The sequence below is a fragment of the Python bivittatus genome, unplaced genomic scaffold, assembly GCF_059951505.1.
Source record: "Python bivittatus isolate LINGU-HERP-01145 unplaced genomic scaffold, Pbiv_v1 ctg000010_np1212, whole genome shotgun sequence".
NCBI classification, from domain to species: Eukaryota; Metazoa; Chordata; class Lepidosauria; order Squamata; family Pythonidae; genus Python; species Python bivittatus.
The window spans coordinates 130406-152367 of NW_028277029.1; the positions used below are offsets into that span (position 1 = coordinate 130406).

Below are 21962 nucleotides of genomic sequence, written 5' to 3' on the forward strand. Positions count from 1 at the left end.
CTCAATAAAAAATAAATAAGCCCACCAAAATGAATAAATAAACATTTAGAACCGCATTGTAAGGGATTAAAAACAAACAAACGAAAAGCCACATATCTGGTAACGCTTCCCGACATTCAAAGCACGCCTTCCTCCTGGGCTGCATGGCAAAGCCAAGTCTTGTCTGCTCTTCTGAAACCCAGGAGGGAAGAGGTGGACTGTATTTTTACAGAGAGAGGGAGGTTCAAAGCACGCAGACAGTGATTTAAAAAGCCAATATCCTAGATCCTGCCAAGTGGCATTTCAGCAGAGACAGGACTTAGAGGAACTGATCAGATGGGCGGAAGGATATGGGAGAAGGTAATTCCTCAGATAACTCAGTCTGGAGCAATGTAGGGCCTTGAAGGTACCTCGAGTAATACCCAAAAGCCAACGGGCAGCCCGTGCAGTTCCCAAAACAACAGGGTCGCCTTCCCAGGCTGCTGTATTTTGTATCAGCTGTAACTCCCTAATGCTTTCCAAGGGTGCCCCATGTACAGCATGTGCGTAATCCAAATAAGAGCTGACTGGAGCATCAGTAACCGTGAGAAGGTTTCTCAGTCCAGAAATGGCCACAATTGGTGCGCTAGAGGTAACTGTGCAACCCACCCACCCACCCGCGCAGCCAAAGCTGCCACCAGCTCTTCACGTAGGAGCTGTGAGTCCAGGAGAACCGTTAAGTTACAGACCTCCTCTGAGTGGAGGAGCACCGCCCCCTTCAGAGCCAAGGGCGGTGCTACACTCTGACTGTTTGGCCCGCAGACCCAAAGCCCCTCTGTCTCGCAGGCACCACGTCTGAGTCTATTCCTCCCCATCCGGATCCTGACAGCCGCCAGGCACTGCCTTAGTGCTTCTACTCCGTCACCTGCCTGGTGCAGGGGGGAGATGTATAGCTGGGTATCACAGGAGAACCTGTGCTGATGGACAACCTTTCCCGGTGGCTTCATACAGATATTAAAGAGAAGTTGGGAGACCAAAGATCTCTCATCCACCATCATCACTAATTGGACTTGACCCTTTAGGGAAGAAGAGGATCACCAAAGAACAGCATCCCCTGCTCTGCTCCCTTGGAGCTGGTCTAGAAGGATATCATGGTTAATCATATCAGAAGCCACTGAAAGATCAAAGAGGTCCAGGAGGGTTGCCTTCCCCTGGTCCCAGTCTCTCCAGAGGTCACCAACAAGTGTGGCCAATGCAATTTCAGTGCTAAATCCTAGCCTAAAATCCAAATACTGCGGTTCCAAATAATTCACATCTTCTAAGGCCCTCTGCAGCTGTGGTACCATCACCTTCTCTGCCACCTTTCCCAAAAGAAGAACTTAAGAAACTGCTGTAATGTGTCCCAAATAGTCAAATCAAAGGATAGTTTCTTGAGCAAGAGGCATACCATGGCCTTCCAGAAGTGATGGAAACACCACCCAAAGAAAATTGACTAGTGCTCAGATCCCATCTCCTCTTCCCTTGCAGAAGACCTTAATCAGTCATGAAGAACAGGGATCCAGCTGAGAAGTGGTGGAGTTGAGAGCCCTATCGGCCTCCTCATGAACTCAAACTAGTCCCAGATGACCCACAAGATGAAGCTCCAGTCAATTTCTTTGGCACTGACCAGCAACAGTCCAACTTGGCTTGGATCTGGGTGTTTTTTTCTGGGGAGTAGTGGGGGTTTATGCCTACTGCCTGATCCTCCCTTTCTCTGGATTGCAGAGAGAAGTCCGTTCCTACCAGCCCCCAAAGCCCTCTAAGCCCAGTTTAGCCAAGGTAGCTGGCAGCCATCACCTCCATAGTCCTTTTGGGTGTTTTTGAGACTTCTTCCTTTGCAGATCCTCCTTCCTCCTATGGGGAACTTCCTGTAAGAATCTAATGTCACACCTACTTTCAAACTGAGTACAAACTATTTCACTTGGGTGCACGCATGGAGCTGCAAAAAGCCAGCAGGAAGCTACAGCAGAAGGCAGGTTCACGATATACACCATCCATATCTCTCCAGTTGATTGTTTGGATATCCTTGATGTGGAGGAAAAGTCCACCATAACCCGTCAGGAGGACTTTCATTTACTCCAGGAGAGATTGTATGATTGCTGCATGTTGGCGGATTACTTACCAAGGGGTTCTGAGTATGAAGAGGCCTTCTGCTTGCTCTTCCTGGCTTACTGGCTGCAAAAGTTTGGATGATCAAATTTTCTCCTATCAACACTGGAGGGTCTGTAGTTGCTGTTTGATTGACCTAAAGCCAGTGACAGAGCTATGTTGAGTTATGCCAGTCAGAAATAACTCCTTCAACTTCTCCAGGCTTAATCAAAGGTCTCTTTACTCAGTTTGTGGGAGTTCTGTGGGAGCGAAAGAGGCTCTGCTCTTCCTCCAGCATAGGGAGGTCATCTGCTTGAGTGGCACATGAGGGCCTTGAAGCTACAGAGGGACAGAGGTTGCAGCCTGCTTGATTAGCCCCACAAGCCTGCAAATCGTTCTCTGGACCCGGAGCATCTTTGCGTTTCAGTGCTTCTTATGGAGGACTAAAATATTCTCTTCAGACAAGAAGGGAGGGAGACTTAGAGTGGCCTAAAAGCTCAAAACAGGAACAACCTGAATTTGGATGGAATGTGGGGCTGACAGCCTCCTTAAATTTATCTGTGTCTTCTTATGCTCACATCGACTGGACGGGTACCTAACAGCTTCTAACCTGGGGGATGGAAGTGAGAGCCGGAGGGCGCATTCAACAAGCACTTCCTCTTTGCTGCAGAAGGGCTCCCTTTGCTTCTGACCTCCGTTATCCTGAGTTTCCGCCTTCCCAGGCTTCTTGCCTTGCCCTCCTCATCAACCTTTTGCTCTCCCCTCGGTCAGATTACCTGAGCCTTTTTTGTGTGCGCATCCCAAACCCTTGGCCTCACAAAGAGCTCTTCACGTACAGCGATTGGTTCTGACTGTGGCTTTTTTCCGTTGTTCAAATACTGCGAGCACCGTCTGAGCAGCGAGCAGGCAGCGCTCGGACCTGTCACTTAAACCAGAGGACAAGACAGGTCTTCTTGAAAGGGGGAAGAAGCTGGAGTGAGCTTCAGCCCCTCACCATCCTCTGGAAATCTTCTATTTTCAATAAGGAAATCACCCTAAATGACACAAGGTCCAGTTCCTGACTGCATGCCTGGGAGTTCATAGATTTATTTGGCATTCGTAAGAGTCCAAAATGTTTGCCTGTTTTGCTGGGTTTATCAGTGTGTTACGTGGGACTCATAGGAGAAAGTTGGAGGCCGGCATGCGATTCTGCTGAGGCACAGCTCATTTATTATGGCAGCCTAAAAGGACTGGGGATACAATCCCTTCATACAGAGTTACGCAAATGAAATATACGCACAAGCGAATGGAGCAACAAAGTGTTTGGTTGACTACAGCAGCCCATCTGGGTCTCCATTAGGAGGCAATGAAGGCGATCCTCCAAAGACTGCAGTGGACGAAGAGGCAGGGTGTCACAAGCACCGTTTTTTTCTGGGGAGTTACTTTTATGGGTTTCTCCTATGCTGGCCTGGCTTCCCAGAGCCTTTGTTCACCTCTTAATATCTTTTCCTAGCTGTACCAACATTCCTTGGTTTTACAGCTGAGCTGAACAGGTTAGTTTTCCCTGGGAAATTGGATCTGGGAAGGGGTAATTTACGTGACTTTCCTGTGCCATTTTCCTACCACAGAGTAACTCGCCTTTCTTCTGTTGTTCAGCTGCCTCCGGTGGTTGCAAGACAGTGTCCTCCGCTTAAAGCTAGCTCTTTAGGTTCCCTTGAGGTTTTAATTCTGTCAGATGCCTCGATGCTTGTTTTGGGTAGTTTAGGTGGCTTAATAATGCTGCTTCTCACCCCAGCTCAGGAGTTGGCAGCTTTTCCCAGGTCAAGGCTCTGTAAATCCCCTCTCCCCAGGGCCTCCGCCCTGGTGCAAGTGGCAGGTGTGATACCCACAGCCTGCAGGAGGCTCTTGCAATCGGTTAAGAGGTTTGACTTGGAAGTCCTAAGCCAACCACTTCCTTACCTTCGCCTTTCTAAAAATAATAAAGCAAAGAAATGAGGTTAATGTCCCTGGATCTGATCCCCTTTAGTTCAAGGCTGATAGATCCAAACAACACATTTATTTCTTAAGCACTACCAGTAAAAGGATAACTTTTCTTCTTCTTTCCTGCTCAGGTTAACCACGTACTCACTGGTCACTTAAAGGGAAAAATAATTCATGCATTTATTTGGTATTACATGTATTCATATACCATCCAGCTCCCAAAACTCGGGGCAGTTTACAAGTTTACAATAATGTGGTGATACTCATACAATAAAAGTTTACCTGATCAAACAAATGGTCAGAATATAAACTATATCCCTCAGTAACCTCCAATAAAAATGTATGGCACTTTTATTTCCCAAGTTTCAATAAAAAGCCAATAAGAAGACTTGAGATGAGACTTCTGATGAATAGCAGATGTATTTTGATCAAGACACAGCTGGGTGACCCCAATCAACACATTAACAAGAGATGTTGATGAAATCACACCTCACAAAACAAACATCAGAGGCTTTATAGACATTTAAATCTGTAATCAGATAGTACATCCCCTCATACCCATACAAGGGATTTTTGGGACGGTCTGAGCAAGTGAAAGGTGGTTCTTAGGAAGGTAAACTTAAATGTAACTTTTTCTTCTGGTTACCAAGGGAATGGCATACCAGATTCTTCTTATCTTTTTCTAGAACGTAGGGCCTCACAACTGTTGCAAAAAGCTTGGTACAACATTGAGCTTGTACTCGGCTAATTGCTTATTCGAAGACAATCGGGCATTCAGCAAAGAGATAAGTGCTCTTTACAAAACAAAAGCAAGTTAACCCTTTAGAAATAAAATAGAGTGCACTGTTACAGGTATGGTTATACATTATGTGAAGCATTTTTTATATATATAAAAAATATAAAATTGTGTATCAAAATAATGCCCTTCAAAAATAAAACAGGAGCCAAATCGCCATAAAAGCATATAAAAAGAATTAGAAACCAGGCTGTTATATTAATGATTCTCCCTTAAACTCCCCTCTAAGCTCCATTAGTCAATTCCTACTTGCATTTCTGTTCACTCTCTCAGTAAGCTTGTTCCTTGGGAATGCAGCGCTCTCATATTCCTCCTGCCATCTCTGATTACTCAGCATGATGTGGTCATTCAGCCACCCACAGTGGGCATTCAGCGGTTCTCATCTCACACCCCGTATAGTCAGCAGCTATTCAGGACAGGACCTTCTCAGCCCGGAGCAGGTCACCTCCCAGAAAGAACAGCCAGTCTGGACTCATTTCTCTCCTTCTCATCTCTTCCTTATAGGCATAAACACATGTTAAATTAAACAACCCAGGGACTTCCTTAAAAAAATGCTGCAACTCCTTAAAGCCCTCTATTTGGGGAAGTGGGGTTCATCCAAATAATGTTCTCAGTCTTTGCCATTCAAGTCAAACTTTGTAGATACACGGGTCTAGTCAAGTGTGATTTCATTTCTAATAGTTATTTCATGTCTCTCGCTGACTGAAATTGAATTGCTTGCATTACTTTTGCCTGCTAAAGAATCTTTTTAAATAATATTTTATTGACGTTTTACATATATAAAAGCTAATACAAAACTAAGAAGTACAAACAAAAAAGAAAAAGAGAAATATTAAGAGAAAGATACATAAAAAGTGACTCTCCTCTCCCTCTAAACAAGTATAAGCATTTACAGTAACTTAACACCACCTCTAATATTACAGAAAAAAACCCTCTTCTTCCCATTTCTCATCCCTAAACAATAACCAAATTATAAAAAAAATTCATTGATCAATCTTAGTCAGCAAAAGCATTAAGAATACCAGTAATAATAAACTAAATAAATCTATTTTGCATTTTGACATAACTTTTTCTAGTAAGTAAAACGTAAAAGATCTATCCCCATAGGCATAAGGAATACCAATAATAGTAAGGTATATTTTAAACTAAATCAAATAAATCCCTTTTACATCTGTAAATCATTGTCTTACAATCCCAGTAAAAAAAAAGATTCCAATAATAACAACCCAAAATCAGAACTAATACAATTTAACCCTGATCAGATAAGTCCACTCTGAACTCCTTTTTAAGAGGCTCAATCTTCAGCTGCTTCTTCAAATAAGATCCCACATAGTAATCTCTTATCATTTTCTCCCTGTCTGTTTTCAGAAGCAACTTCAGAGATTTAGTGTTTCCCTTCTGCGGATCTCAAAGTCAGTCTTCTGATTTATGATCTGGATATCCCCTTTAATTATTAAAACATCAACCAGGGAAGTTTGTATATCCATTACAATTTCTTTCCCTTGTAGTCAAGCATTTTCAAATCCGTTTTCACATCCACAGCATCTTTTTGCATATCTTGCATATCTCTTTTATAGTCTGACAATTTTTTAAAGTTCATTTTAAAATTCCTATTCAAATCATCATCAGCTTCTGTTTTATCCAGTGGAATCTTTTCTTCTTCTATAACTTCTGTTAGATCCAGTGTTAGGAATAGGTCCTGAACACATTATTCCCAAACAGATTTAAATTCTTCCATAGTAAGACAAAATTTTTAATTATGTTAACAAGTATCTTTTCCTTTAATTGCTGTCTGGTTCCCTCTACTTAACCTTCAAAGCCCAGTCTTATCTTTTGTTTATTTTCAGAGTGGAAGTTTTCCCACCATAAACTTTCTTACAGTTAATCCCAAAATCATCATTTATATTTTTTATAAAATTCAGAACAAACTATTGAAACTATTCTTTCAGATCCATCTGGCCCCTTAACTGTCCACAGTCAATATTCTTACTCACTCTCGCTATTTTCTAACAGTTAAAGTTTTTCTTTTTAATCTTCAGACTTACTTAAATCTTCTTTCATCCAGGACAGAAGGAAACACTAGGAGTGTGCAGCAACTTGCCTTTCAGAAGGTTTTTATTTTCCAAATAAAGCACAAATAGGTAGTTTCTGGTAGTAATTAAAAGAGGAACGGAAAGCAAGTCTGGTGTCCTTTTGAGGCTCCAAGCCACGGCTTGGGCTCAGTGCTTCCTGTGACTCCCAAAGGGCTCGACCTGCTGGGAATCGCAAATTTGCAGCCCCTTCCCAGGGAGCTTCTTTAAGGAGTGCTTGTGGGTGATCCAGATGGAGGCGGTTCTGAAGAGCCAGACTTTTCATCAGCTCTTCTTAATTGCCGCGGTCATCGGCTCCACAAAAACGGAGCCATCCTCAGTCAGCCATTAGTCCTCTGGAAGTTCTCCCTGCTAAAGAATCTCTTCACTGTTTCCCCTTCCTGAATCCAGAAAGGAGGAGGAAAAGCACTTATTTCCTTCTCATCTTTCTGACACCTTAAAAAAGTATTCCCAAATCCATCTCCAGTGAACTATCTGAAAGGGGGAACTTGGTTCTATCTTCATTTTAAGATATTTGTTTCCAGGATTTGTGGAGAGAGATCTTTTCCATCAGGATGACTGATGTATCTCCATTCTTCAGAAGAAGTAATCTTCCATCTCAACCAAGCCATAAGGCAAAACTCATATTTCTCAGCTCGGCTCCTATTTCTTCTAAATGCTCATAAATCAATTAGCCTCTTCGATAAGTCTTTCTCTAGTCTCACCCCAAATCTAATATGGGCAAAGCCTCCTGAAAATTCCATCCAACACTTTTTCTCAAACTCTAACCCTTGGCTAAAATGGCTTGCTATTGCTTTTGGGACACCCTAAGCCTTCCTTCCCTCCTTCCATCTTTTCTTAGATATTACATAATCCTTAGCTTTACATGGGACTTTTGTTTCTACAGCTCTCTCCTTTGCAAAAACAGCCAGACACATTCTTTTGCTTGAAATGTTGTAAATGTGGTTTTCTAGTTAAACCGTCTTACAAATACAATATTATTTATCTTGGAGTTGTAGCATTAATCCTTCTTCTTGCTTATTATATGTCTAACTCTTATTCTATTAATCTACTAATCTAAGGTATTTAATATGTGATTTTAGTTCCCTGATAAATGTTTTGAGCTTGCTTTAGTCCACAAACTACTATTTTTCATAGCATTTTCTGTCTGGTCTTTTTGGGGCATGACATGTTCCTTAGGAGCCCATGATTCAACATCACAAGATCCTGCATGTATGGATTTAATTTGCTAGAAACCGGGATATCATGAGTTCTAATTCTGCCTTAGGCACAGAGCCAGCTGGGTGCCCTCGGGCCGGTCCCTCTCTCTCAGCCCCAGGAAGAAGACCAGGGCAAACCACTTCCAAAAATCTTGCCAAGAAAACTGCAGGGACTTGTCCAGGTGGTTGTGTCAGAGTCTGCACACTCAATCCCAAAGTTCAGTAAATCCTCTGGAGACAAAAAGATCCATCAGAGATTTCTTTATTTAGGAGAAGCACACAGCATCATAGTTTGTTGAGTCTGACTCAACATAGCAAAGCCTTGTCTTTTTAAGCCCAACTTCCCCCCCTTCTAGGTTTCTATTCCCGCTTGCAGCTCTTCGTGCCTTGCTCCGGTTCTCACACCTCCTGGCCTTGGATGTCTGGTTCAAGATAGAGATAACGGCACCTGGCCTCCTCTTACCCCCCCTTTTTATGGCAGGTCAAGCAAACGGTTAGAATAACATTCCCAGCATTTCACTATTGATCTATGGTTAGCAATAAAAGCAAAAGTATGGTTAGTAATAAAAGCACATTAAAATAATTGAAGATTCTGGTTTGCGTAGATCCTGACAGGTTGCCAGGAGTCAACGCTGACTTGAAGGCACTCTCTCCCTCTCTCTCTCTCTCTGTCTCACACACACACCCACAAAGTGTGCATATACACACACTGTATATATAGATTGATGTACTCTTGTGACAGTGGTGGCTGTGTTCAGAAGTGCACTTCACCTGAGAATGCATTCTGGGAACGAAGGCTGATTTTGCATTAGAGAGTTCGGGCTCCACTTTTCCATTCTGCCTCTATTCTTGAAAACGCATTTATTTCTTCACTCAGTTTATATCCTACTTTCACATCCAGTCAAATGCTCAAGGCAGCTTACAACATGAAACAAAAATAATGTGGCATCACGAGGATGAAAACAAACATTTAAAACACAAATATTAAGATCAGGGTCTGTGAAAGAGATGCGTCTTATGATAGCTGCTCTTCTGAAGCGAGAGAGCTGAACGCAGCACGAGGGGGGTGAATTCCACCCCCTGCGAATGCCACAGGAGGGGCCTCCTGAACTATTCACAGGAGGTGAGCCTCTGAGCATGGCGGGAGTCTTCGGAAGGGGGCTTCCTGCAGAGCTTCACACTCCGTTTACAGCAGAAAGATCATTCCCCCAGATAGTTAGACCGATCCATTTAAAAATTAACTTCGGCACTGTAAACGGTCCTCGGAAAGGACCTGGCAGTTGGAACAGATCTTTCCAAATAGGCACCACACGAGCTCCTTGTTGAGCACGTTGGCAGCCTGGTTGCCGCGTTTCCCATCCCCATTCACTTTTCAAGGACCCTCACCCAGAGCGCCTGGTTAGGTTGCAGCCAGTTCTCGATCTGGACCTGTTGCCAAACCTGGCTGCTTCAGAAGTGGCTGCAACTGGGCAAATTTCCTCCTTGCCAAAGCTGCCGGCTGGGAGCCTGGGGACAGCGAAGAATCTTGGAGCACCCCTCATCCTCAGCATCTGCTTTCAGGGGAAGCCAGACCCATCCCGAACTGGCTACGCTCCACTCCCAAGTTCAGGTTGCTATTGTCCTGTCTTGTCTGGATTCGAAGGACATTTTGCTTTAGATCTTTTGGTGCTTAATTTTACATGCCTCTAGGGTGGTTACTACAGGTCTGAGCTACCACACCGACAAAAGTCCTCGTACAGCAGCCTACACGGCCCACTGGCGTGGATCCTCTTACATCTGTCTTCACAGGACTCCTCCAGCAACCTTCATCCTGTCCTATCAGCTCAGCACTGAATTCCCTCCAATCCTGTAACACCCCCAATAAATGTGCACAGACCACGTGTAGATAGAGGCATTAAATTTCTGTTCCTGAACATGTTACAGCAAAATATTTATCTAGAAATTATATGGAAAGAGAACCAATCACTGCTTGTGTGTAATGGGTGGCAAGATGCTTGTATTTTTGTGCAAGACCTTCTCAGCCCCACGGTCTCTTTTAGCAGCTTTATCCATCGGAGCTTCTACTTCTTTTACTGGAGTGTCCTGTTTACTAGCATCCTGATTTTCCTCTTTATTTATTTCTTGGGACAATGCGATGGGAGAGAGTTTTTGATATGAAACAGGTAACTTTTCAGGTGGATCAGATTTTACTTCTGTGCTGGACTGTTGCCAAGCAATGTCATCTGCAGAACAGGAACACATAAAATGTTATTTTGAGTTTAAACTGTAAAACCAGAGAGCAGCAAATATATATGTTTGTTAGTTCCTATCCACGATTTCAGATAATCAAATATTACAAACTCAGGCATGCTTTCTCCTCTTTTCACAAAAATAACTTGGGGATGTGTGCTGCTCCAGTTATGGGCTAAAGAGAAAGCTTTTCCTACTTCAGTCAGGTTATTGTAGGAAGTGCCAGGGAGGAAAAAAATGGTTTGTATTTGTACAATTGTAAAAGAAAAGGACCTGACATAAAAATGGCTGCATCTTAACTTCTGGCATCCTTTGCCATAACTCAGAGCCCTAGGACCACACTGCTATTTCACTGGCCCATCCGAAGATGCTGAAACCAACCAGCAGTGATGAATTGCAAACGGTGACAAACTCCAGTTCAAATCCATCCTCTGAGAACCATGTTTTCATTTATTTTTCTTTCCCACCGTGGGGTTAGAGGGGATGTGGCCGGTTTCGTTCTGTGTTTTAAACCTGTTGAAGACTACCTGCTATGCTTCCTGCCACCCAGCTGGACAGAGAGAAGCCATAGAGTCATAGAAATGTGGAGCTGGGAGGGACCACAGGGATCATCTAGTGCAGCCCTCTGCAACGTGCAAAAAAAACAAAACAAAAAACCAATTAAACCATACCCAAGAGGGGGCTCTCCAGCTGCTTCTTAAAAACTACCAGAGACAGGGAACCCACCGCCTCCCTGGACTGGCTGTGCCGTTGTTTACAGATCTTGCCATCTGGGAATTTCCCTTATACTTAAGCAAAATCTAGGTACGGACTCATTATTTCTGGCCCCATTTTCTGTCTTAAAATGGAGTTTGGGTCATTTATAAGGTGGCCGCCGTAGCTTGGATTTACAATCACGCTCTTCACAGAGCTGCTAATCTGGCACCATGGGGAAAAGGACAGGGTTGAGGGTTCTCTGCTTTTCCTAACAGTGTCAATGGTGACTCAGTCTCCCCCTTCGGTAGGCGTGCTTGTGCAACCCATCAAACCAAGGCCACAAATATATGCACACCGGACACAGGTTGGCAGAGGTGGGTTGCTAGAAGCGTTTTTGTTCCTTTTTGAGTTAAGGAAGGGCTGCTTGTTCTTTCCCAGGGAGCTGGAAGCCGGGTGAGGCAGTGCAATGAGCTTGGCCGTTAGCCAGCGGCAGCACAGAGGCTGCGTGCTGACTGGCTGCTGGCACCCTCTGGGCGAGTCGGGGCTGAGGATGCCACTTGGTCGCCAGCCTGGAGCTCACAGGTAAGCCGCACGATGCCGATCTGCGGAAGTGCGGAAAAGGTGCGCTGGTTTTAAAGCGCCCTGGGAAAGACCGTGGATGAGATGCGCGCTGCTTGGGCAAAGCGCACAGGCAACACAACGTGCAGTTTCCAAAGGTGCGTACGGAGCTTTGATTTAAAACAAAACAAACAAAACAAAACAAAAGGAAGCGAGAACTGAAACTAAACCACCTCCTCTTTCTATCTGTGTATTTTTATGAGCATTTTCCTTTTTCTCCTCTGAGGCGAAGGAAGTTCCCTTGCTCTGCTTTGCAGCCATCCTGGGCTTTTGCTTTGTTTTATGCGGCCAAGGATCCTCCATCCAGGCATGGTGTATCGCTTCTTCTGGAGTCATGCGCAAGGAAGGTTTCCACCTGGGGTAACGAGAGGGGATAAAACGGATGAGGGCGAGGCTAATCCTTCATGGCATCCTGCGTGTAACGGAAGACGTGCACGGAGGAAGGAAGCGGGCCCTAATCTGCGTCACAAGGAGGCTGTTATCAAACTGCGCAGAGGACGGGCCCTTGCGGCGTCTTCGTCGCTCCGCCTCATTGTAAGGGGAGATCTCATGAAAGCCTCCGAGGGAGAGGGGGAAAGTAACCCAATCAGCTGGGCGGGTCTGAACGAAGACCTGCGTGTCTCATTACTACTGGAAGGAAGAAGAGTCAGAGCTGAGGAGGCAGGGAATTCCAGGGGAAGGGAGTTTGGCCATTCGTGCGTCCCAGCCATCGGACTTCATCTTGCCATTTTTAAACTCTTCTGTGAGCTTGACTCACAGCGTAACCGTAGTGCCATCTTACAGATGTTTAACCTTGGCAGTAGAGAAACTGCCCCCAATTCACTGCACAGCGTTTCGAAGTGTCTGAGGGCAGCCTATGGTTAAGCAAGGTACTAGCCAGACCTCCTTGCTCATTTTGTCATCATGGTGGCCGGCTGCAGGTGCCTGTGATCATGTGAGAACAAGGAATGTTCAGAGAAAACCCTCCTAAATTCCACAGGAGAGCAAGCAAGAACGTTTTACATATCTAATCACTAAGGACTATTGAATACGCATTCCAATAACTCATCAAATGCAATGGGGAAACCTCTGCCTTAGCTCTTTTCTAATACATAATAGACAAAACAGGGAATTAAGCTATCAAAAAAAATTCTCTACAATTATCCGTTTCTCTACAGTTATTTTAAAAAGCATAGGAAAATAAAGCAGGATTTAGCAAAATAATTTTTAAAAAAATCTCACACAAGGCACTTCTTGAGAAAATCCAGAAAAGAGCCATCGTGTGTTTTCAACACAGTGCTCAGATCTTTGGAATTCGGATTCCTTGTCTTCCCTCTACTGTTTGTAAGGTTCTTTGGAGCACTGCTGGAATCTACAAAAGAGGAAAGCAAATTTTACAGCTGAAAGCACATTTCCATGCCAGCTGAGATTGTGAAGCTGACAGACGTTTCCACAAGCTGTCAGTCTGCAAAGAAGAAAATACACACATTTGGGGAGAGCAAATGTTGTACTCTCGAGAGTTACCTGTTTGCCTGAAAATGCCTCTGGAACTGGGAGTTTAATTTTATGGCCAGGGTCCATAATAAAGCCAAGTACGAATTCTTAATTATAAAATTAATTTGATTAGGCGTAGGAATGGGGCACCAATATTTCAGAGCCAGTCTGGTCTAGTAGTGAAGGCTCCAGGCTGGAAACCAGGAGATGGCGAGTTCTAGAGCTGCCTGAGGCACGAAAGCCGGCTGGGTGACTTTGGGCCAGCCCCTCCCTCTCAGCCAACTCACCTCACAGGGTTGTCGTTGTGGGGAAAATAGGAGGAGGAAGGAGTATTAGGTATGTTCATCTAAATATAATAAAGGCAGGATAATATATGTATGTATGTATGCATGTATGTATTTACACAGGGCGTGCTACCTCAAGACTACAAATTAAATACAATTAGCAGTATAGCCAAAATGGTTGGAGCGGCCCTGCCTGTAGAAATTGGAAGTCCCAGGCAGACCGATGACTAGAGCCGCATAGGCTGTCACAGGGAATAATAATGGGAGGGACAGGTGAGGATGGCCCTGAAGACCCCTCCATCCTCCAGAACGGGCAGTCACTAGGACGCATCGCTCGATGTCCGCTGACGGAAGGCGGTCCTCTCAGTCGCTACCGCCCAACACCTGTCTCCCCACCTCCACCACAGAGATTTGGGGCAGGGGGGACTACGACGGCTATACTGCCCTCCTTCATAGCATCCCAACATCTGGATCCTCTGAGATCCGCTCCACCCCAGGCAAGTGAAAAGCCGGTCTCAGGCTCCAGGCTCTGGCTCAACCGGCGCACGTTTCCACTTGCAAACCCGGGTGGGCCACGTGGGCTGCAGTGGAGAAGAGCAGCAGCTGCTGCTGCTGCTGCTGCTGCTGCTGCTGCTGCAGAGGCTCAGAGCGATGGTTTCCAGGAAGGATGCGGCTGAGCTTGGTCGTGGGGCTGCTCGGCGTTCCTTTCCCAGAGGAGCAAGGCCTTTTCTCATGCTTCTGGTGGCTGTGGCCAAGGGATGGGCTGGAGGAGTGAGGTCCAGTCACTGTGATGCGGGGGGTGGGGGTATTTCATCCTCCGAGTAAATATTGGGTGGATAAATAGATAAATCATAAATAATGCATTATCAGTGCATTAAGCGTTCCTGCAAAACAGAGACTTTTTTCATTATAATTATAGCCACTAAGTGAACCATTCAGAAATGATAAATGCTTACCAAAGAAGGTTCGTCTTCTTGATGCAGTTTGGATGAAATCAGCTGGTGGAAGTCCTAAGATCTTTAAAACAAAAGAAAAATGAGAGAGAGAGAGAGAGAGAGGGATAGAGTTTGGAGTCTCTCTGTAAACCAATGGGTAGCTAACTCAGTTGAAGTCCAAAGGTGAACCGTGGATTGGCTGACCATCTCATGACTTGGCTCAGAGCGAGTAGCTGGATTTAGGGCTGCTCGATTTAACTCCCCGCGAGAGCCTTGCTAGGTTGTGAACAAGGACGGCTGTGCTAACTGTAAGCCCAGGTGAAACTCCATGGCTGAGGAGGGCGGTACTCAGAGATTGAAACACTCCTGAGGTTCCTGCCAACTGTGTCCTTCTGGTTACAGTTCTCCCAGGGCTTCTCAGACAAAGGACCCAAGTCCCAGCCCAGTCCAGAAATCTGTTCCTGAATCCCCCAGTCCCAGCTATGGAAAGAGGAAGGCCCGGTTGCCTCTCCCAGTCCCTACTATTCTTTGGAAGAGGACAGGGGCTTCACCCTAACCCTAACCTCGAAGGAAAAGGATAGGAACGTCAGCAGAGGCTAACTTAGTCCTACCTTAGACCTTGTTCTGTAGGAATTGAAACTCCATCCTCAACTGGGTCTCTTAAAAGTCAGATTGGCTTCAGTTAGCCATTACTGTAGCGGTATCTTAGTTACTGTAAGCTTAGGGTGCATGAGAGAAGATTTCACATAGAAATCTTTGTGGAGTAAGACTCAGAGACATTAACTACATATACAGAAATTATGAGTTCTGACATCACAAACAAAGGGAGTTAAAGACAAACGCTTAATCACCTGTTTAGGGCTTGGGACTAAATCTTTCAGTGTTTGTCTGAATCTGGAGAATAATGCATACTTTATAATGTGTAACTGTCTTCTGTATCTCAATTAGGATTGTTATAAGACTATTTTTCAAAATTGTTGGAATGAGTCATGTTTACGCTTCCATATCAAACCTGCTGAAACACTGGGTCAAAAAACACTTTTCCCCAAGACTGAGCAAGCAAGCTAATAAATTTGGGAAACTGCTAATTACTTCCAATACAGCTATAAAGAAAACAAAAACCAAATAAATAAATAAGCAAATCCTGTTTAAAATAATTTCATTTTCACTTTTAGACATTTTTTTTTCTCCCTAGGTGTAATACAGATCATTCTTTATCACCTCTGTGCCGAATGATGCAGTGAGCCTATTGCAGCCCCCAGTCATGTTTTCCCAATTTCTCCAGATACCTTGCTGCTTATAATTCCTCCTAAAAATAAATACATTCTTTGTTTTTTTCCTCAAAAGCAAGTGCAGGAGGAAAATATGGCACTGGGCAGACATCTTCTCCCTCATTACCTTCCCAGAGACTTGAGAAGAAAATCAAGCCTGTCAGCTCAGCCATCCAGAGGGCCAAGGAATGTTGATAAAATGAGAAGAAGATACTAGGATACTAGGAGTCATCAGCTCTGGCACCGAGGACAGCTGAGGCTCTCTAGAAACTGTTAGAAGGCTACGTCCATGGAGTCCTCTCAAACCACGGAGGTCTTTGTAGTCCTACCTTCATTTGCCTCATTCTTCTGCCCTAATTACCTCACTAAACACCTGACATGTCACTATAGCCAATCAAACACATTGCTGTGTATTCTAATTTGCATGATTTTAATTTGCATAAAGAAGAGTTGCACCCCCACCCCTTTTTAGGTTAGCTTGACTGCCTCCGGTACCAAAAGGAACAAATCAGAGTTTCTGGGAAATTGTGTGTTGCCCGCAGATTTGAATGAACTCTTGGGGAATTTGTGAGAGAAACATCTCCTACACAAGCTGTAGGCAACTTTGGAGCCCTGCAGTGCAGAGGTTTCCTACTGGTACTCTAATGTGGCTTATGAGAAGGAGAACTTCATCTTCATTGCTCCTTCCCAAAACTGTCCAGCAACAGTCCCTGGAAAGGGATGGTTATGTGATCCGAGATTTATATAATTTAATTTAATTTATTTATATTTATTTATTTATTTATTTATATATCAAATTTGTCACCGCCCATCTCATTAAAAAATTACTCTGGGCAGTTTACAGAGAAGTTAAGATCAATTAAAAATACAATATAAAATAGTCTTGAATAAGTAGAAAATAAATATAATCCAAGAATAGTTGATAAATTGACAGGTAGCTCAGGGAGCGTCATCAAGGCACCAGCCACCCCCAGGATTGGGTAAAATTCTTACTGGCCCACGCAAACTGGCAGGATTAAAGCCAGGTCTTTAATCCTTTCTGGAAAGCCAGGAGGGTAGGGGCCCACCGCATATCTGGGGGAGAATATTCCAAAGGGTGGGGGCAACGGCAGAGAAGGCTCTCCTCCTGGAGGGGAGGAGGTTCCCTACAGGAATTAAAATTCCTCTGCCTCACAAGCTGGCAATATTTTTCCATGTGAGTCGCCACCTAATCAGAAAGGTTCACTGCGACTGAGGCACGCAGCGTTTCAGGTGATTCAGGGGCACCCCTGCAAGGGGCAGCACTGGCATGTCTCTGCCAGGGGCTCAGAGGCTCTGAGGGGCAACCTGCCTCTCCTCCCCCCTTAGAAAGCTGCTCCCCTGCGGCCTATCCTATCGCAACCTTTGTTTATTTGTTATATGATTTTGTGATTCTCAGCAGCTACAATGTCACAATCAAAACAACAGAACTAAAACAACATACAATCAGCCAAAACAACATCAAAATACAGAGGAGAAGCGGTAAGGGCAGTGAGAGGCGCAGGGGGTGTTACTGAAAGGCTCTTTGAAAAAGGTCCCTTTCTAATCACTTCCCAGGGAGGGGGCCAGCCTGATCTCAGTGGGACCCCCCTCCTGAGGGTCACAAAAGGAGCTCTGGCTACCTGGCCTCCCTGAAATGTGGGACAACATGGATCCCCTTTGCCTATGGCCAGGACAAATCCAACTGGAGAGGCGTCCCATTGATGCCCAGCTGGCGAGCCATGAAGCGCTTCGTACGCCAACACCAGCCCTTTAAATTGTGCCTGGCGCTGAATCAATAACAGCGCAGGGCCCACCATAGAGGCGTAACGTGCTCCCAACGTCAGGAATCAGCTAAGACTCAGCCTGCTGCTTTCTGGACTGCACAGAGACCGCTGGGCCTCTACTCCATTGACGCAGGGTACAATAGCCAAACCTTGAAAGCCTGACAGGGTCTCTCTTTCCCTCCCTCTCACAGCAAAGAGAATGAGGCCAGGCAGTCTTGAATTTCTTCCTTCCCCTCCTCCCTTCCCGAGCAAATGGCTGCTGAATTCTTCTTCAAGGCCATCTCTCTACATATCCAGACCCTCACAGCCTCCAGGCACTGGGACAGGACACCAACAGCATCTCCCCCAGAACCTGGGAGACCAAGGCATTGTTGGGTATCATCAGCATAGAATGATACCGTATCCCAAATTGTTGCACGATCTCCCCCAGCGGTTTCATATAGATGTAAAAAGGAAGGGGGTGAGGACTGGCTCCTGTGGTACCCCACAAGGGGCCACCAGGCCAGCCTTACCTCCCCCACAACAGAGGAAAGAGTGGAACCCAGTGTCCAACTGCCACGATCCAATAAGACATCATGATTGTTAGTATCAAAAGCCACTCAGAGGTCTAAAAAGGCAGGGACAGATATACTGCCCCATCCAGATCCCAACGCAGGTCATCCAGGACAGCAACCAATGCCATCTCAGTCCCACACTCAGGCCTGAACCCAGACTGAAGAGAGTCCAGATAATCCTCTTCCTCTCGGGTGCTGTGTAGCTGATCTGCCACCACCAACTCAATGAAAAGGGGAGGTTGAGACTGGACAGAAGTTATCCAAGACTGCAAGACTGAGAGACCACCTCTTTATCAAGACATACGCCATGGCCTTCTTCAAGGCAGCTAGGAGCTGTCCCTAGATGAGGTGTTGATGGTCTCGTGGATCCATGTGGTCCCTCCTCTACCCACTCCCTGCAAACATCATTTCATTTCATTTCATTTCATTTCAGCACTCAAAACTGAACACCTAAGTTTAGGCGAGGGCTGGTTAAAATGGAACAAATTTCTGAAATCCCATGATTGTTCGTAACCGAAGTTATGAAGTTACCTCCATAATGCACGCAAGTTGCTCCACTTCATTTTCCCCTGGAAAAAGTGGATACCCCGTGTAGAGTTCAGCCATGATGCAGCCCAGGCTCCACATGTCAATCGAGGTTGTGTAAGGATGGCCCAGAATGACTTCTGGAGAACGATAAAATCGACTTTGGACATAAGTGTACACTAGAGGAAACGAGAAAGGGACAGTGGACATCAAAGGAAAACGCGTGAGAGGCGGTCGCCACCAAAAACGGATTTTTCCCAGGGACAAGAGGTCCGACGTTTCTCTGATCTTCTCAGCCACCCACATTCTTTACTCAGTAAGCCCCCCTCCATTTGTGCCGATGGATCTAATGTAGTTCTGCTTTTTATTTTGAAGCAGTCATTTACATGGCTTGTTCCCGCAGTACAAACACCGCCCCATCCCACCCCCCCAGCTGAGTCTGTGCCTCTGTCTTGACTGGTTCCAAGCCCTCCTTGCTTGCTTTGGGGGGCTTTCTCTTGCCCTTGTGAGAAACAGCATATCCTCGGTATGAGTCCTGATGATGCAAGCCACGGCCTATGAACTGCTACCTTTCTAGATGAGAGGAAAGTTCCTGAAGAGAGTTTTCACATCCCCACCACCGTCACCACCAAGTGGATTTCAGAAGCCCTCTCCTGCAGAAACGGCCTAACAAGAAGAACCTCCTCCTTGAATGAGGATCCTTGTCTAAGCTCCGTCCCGAGACACACCTGTCTTCCCCAAACACTCGTCTAGAGCAGAGACTACTCAGAAGCTTATCGCAGGAGCCTTGGATTTAGGATCCACAAATGCTCAGCCCCAGAGTACCCATCTGAATGTATTAAATAGCGGAGCTTTGTTGAGAACTGCCATCTAGATAGGTGATTCTGAGACCATGGAAGGAAACAGGCCAGTCGCTTATTTTTCCTCTCTGATGCATTAATGAGGAAAGTAGCTACTCAGGCACTGACTCACTTACATGAGCTTCAGGGCACTGACCAAGAGAAGGAAATGCTGTAGCTATCTATACATTTTGTGAGACAGCACCTTATTAATACCTATACCATAATAAAATTCAATTAAAAGTTTAAAAAATGAATAAAGAAAATTATATCTACTTGACTTTTCTGCAGACCTCTTTGGTGTTCATAGCAGCTTGATCCAAAATCAATAACTTTAAATGAAATTTGTCCAAGTTGAGATTGGCTTATTAGTATGTTCTCCTAAAGAATTAAAAAAAATAAGACTGGGGGAGAAAATATCAGTACATTTCATCTATCAGGTTAGCAAGCTAACGGCATCTTCATTTTTTCCTGTTCAGATCACCAAGCCATAACCGGGAACAGGATCTGAACGACAGCCAGGGAAACAGAACTTAGTGCTTCCCGGCCCATGGTTACGTCCCTGGCGCTGCAGCCCCAAAGCCAGCCGTTCCCCCCTTGTGGTCTCCAAAGTGAAGAAATTTGAAATTGAAATGCCCCAAGCACAAAGCACCGCTTTTCCAAGCTCAGATCACCCCTGTCTTAATGCAAAATGCTCCATTGCAGGTTTGAATCAGCTGACCCAACACAGCCTGATTCCTCTGGAAGGCTCCTCTGCTTGAGACAGCCCTACGTGCCTCCAGAAGACGTCAGAACAGCCTATTTCCAATGCAGAACGATCGTTTTGCGCTTGAAATATTTTGACCTATTTATATCCCTCTCTCCCCTCTCCTTGCTTAGAGGCTTTACTTAACGACGGGGTTCACAAATTGTGCTAAGCCATTAACTATGGCTTCTTGAGCAAATCTTAGCAGTCTTGTTCATTCAGCAGCGTAAGGCAAACTGTTTAAAAGCAGAACTCACACTTTGCAAACCATTTGGTACAAACCATGTGCACCGAGCACAAACTGTCTACTGTATATCCTGGCTTGCTTTGTCTTCTGCCTGTTGGATCATCATCATCACCATCATCATCACCAGCAGATATTACCTCCAGGATATTGAATGGGGTACATCTGAAAGCTGAAATCTGGGCTGTCCCAAGTGCTACTTTCTTCCACACGGAAGCCCCTTTCAGAACCTGGCTGGCCGACACCGAGGCCCTGCTTCGGATTTCGCTCCTGCTGGGTTTTCAGCGCGCCATACAAAAAGCAGCCCCTCGGGGCCCTTGGGCCAGCCTCCTCTAAGGGAATCGCTCTTGAATTACGCTTTTTCTCTTTAAAACCTCGTCAAAGCTTTCTGGTTATTTTGGGGGGCTACTAAGGGAAGCTGGAAGTTAATTAATTAGTTAACTTCATTACAGCCCCGACTAGCGTTTTGTACAATTATTATAAGATGTAAAAGATTAAAAAGCATAGACGTATTCTAACATCAATGGAAAAGAGTAAGATAATTCACTGTAACACTACAAATGCAGGTAATAAGAAATCTAAACATTAAAACTAATTAATGGGATTATAAAACTACTTTGTGAATAAAAGATTAAAATGCTTATGTACTAAACACTAAGTTGCTGAGCAGGGGTGTGTATGTCTAGATACAAGCACACACATATTTTATTAGGGTCCATGACTGATAAGCTACAACAGAGAACACTAAGACATCGGGCAATGTAAAGGATATTTTAAAAAGAAAAAAAAATGAATTGTATATTTGTTAAGGAAGTTTATTCCCTGTGTAAAGCAATGGAGACTGAAAGAAATGTTATAGCTCTCCTAGAGATACTAAGGTTCTTGTCCAACAGTAGGAAGGAAATGAAATTGTCCTCAGAGCTAGTAGAATTACTATTAGTAAGCGAAGTAGAGTGCAGATTGCTACAGAAAGGACATCTAAGAAATAGATAGGCTAGAGCAACTTTGCCTAAATAATTCGGAGATTCGCTGTCATTTTAGCCAAGAACAATCCCACTTGAAGATCATCATCACAGTCAGTTCTTCATGACTTGCCAAAACAGATGTAAAGGAAATACCCTGCCTCAGAATTTCAGTGGCATTCATCAAGTTCCAAGCCCAATTATTCTTGTAGAGGTTTCTCTTTCAAAGGGACCTGTTGCACATATCCAAGTTCTACTGTATATAATATTGCTGAGATTCCCTGGTTTTTAAATGGAAGTGGATGAATATCATGCCTCAACTCTCGTTAATGGTTTTAATCCAGAAGCAGAGGTATTCGGGGTGTCTGATGCCTGGAAGCAGCACTGTGTCCTCACAATACAAGCTCTGTCCTTTTTTACTTGTATACAACATCATGACATGGACAAAAGAGGCAGAGCTTGCATCACAATGATGCAACACTGCTTTCACCATTTGACACCCACACACAACTGGCACCTCTGTTTACAAGAACTAGACACTTTTTACAAGAATGATGAGACACAACTCGTTTAAAACCAAGTTGGAACTTCAGGTCTTTAATTCTATAAAGTCCTGTGTCTGGTGTACCGTTCTGAACCAGATGTATCCTCAGGTCTAAAAGGATGGCTGAGGA

At 44.7% G+C, this 21962-nt stretch overlaps 1 protein-coding gene across 1 annotated transcript in view; it reads right to left on the reverse strand.

Moving 5' to 3' along the window:
- Nucleotides 1-10091: 10091 nt before the first annotated feature.
- DYRK4 (dual specificity tyrosine phosphorylation regulated kinase 4) overlaps nucleotides 10092-21962 on the reverse strand; it is a 47028-nt gene continuing 35157 nt past the window's right edge. The window contains exons 13-18 of the mRNA XM_088128518.1: nucleotides 19631-19718; nucleotides 18505-18677; nucleotides 14386-14446; nucleotides 12894-13023; nucleotides 11846-12027; nucleotides 10092-10351 (exon numbers count right to left, since the gene is read on the reverse strand). Of these exons, the coding sequence (XP_087984644.1) occupies nucleotides 10092-10351; nucleotides 11846-12027; nucleotides 12894-13023; nucleotides 14386-14446; nucleotides 18505-18677; nucleotides 19631-19718 (894 nt within the window). The remainder of the gene's footprint in view (nucleotides 10352-11845; nucleotides 12028-12893; nucleotides 13024-14385; nucleotides 14447-18504; nucleotides 18678-19630; nucleotides 19719-21962) is intronic.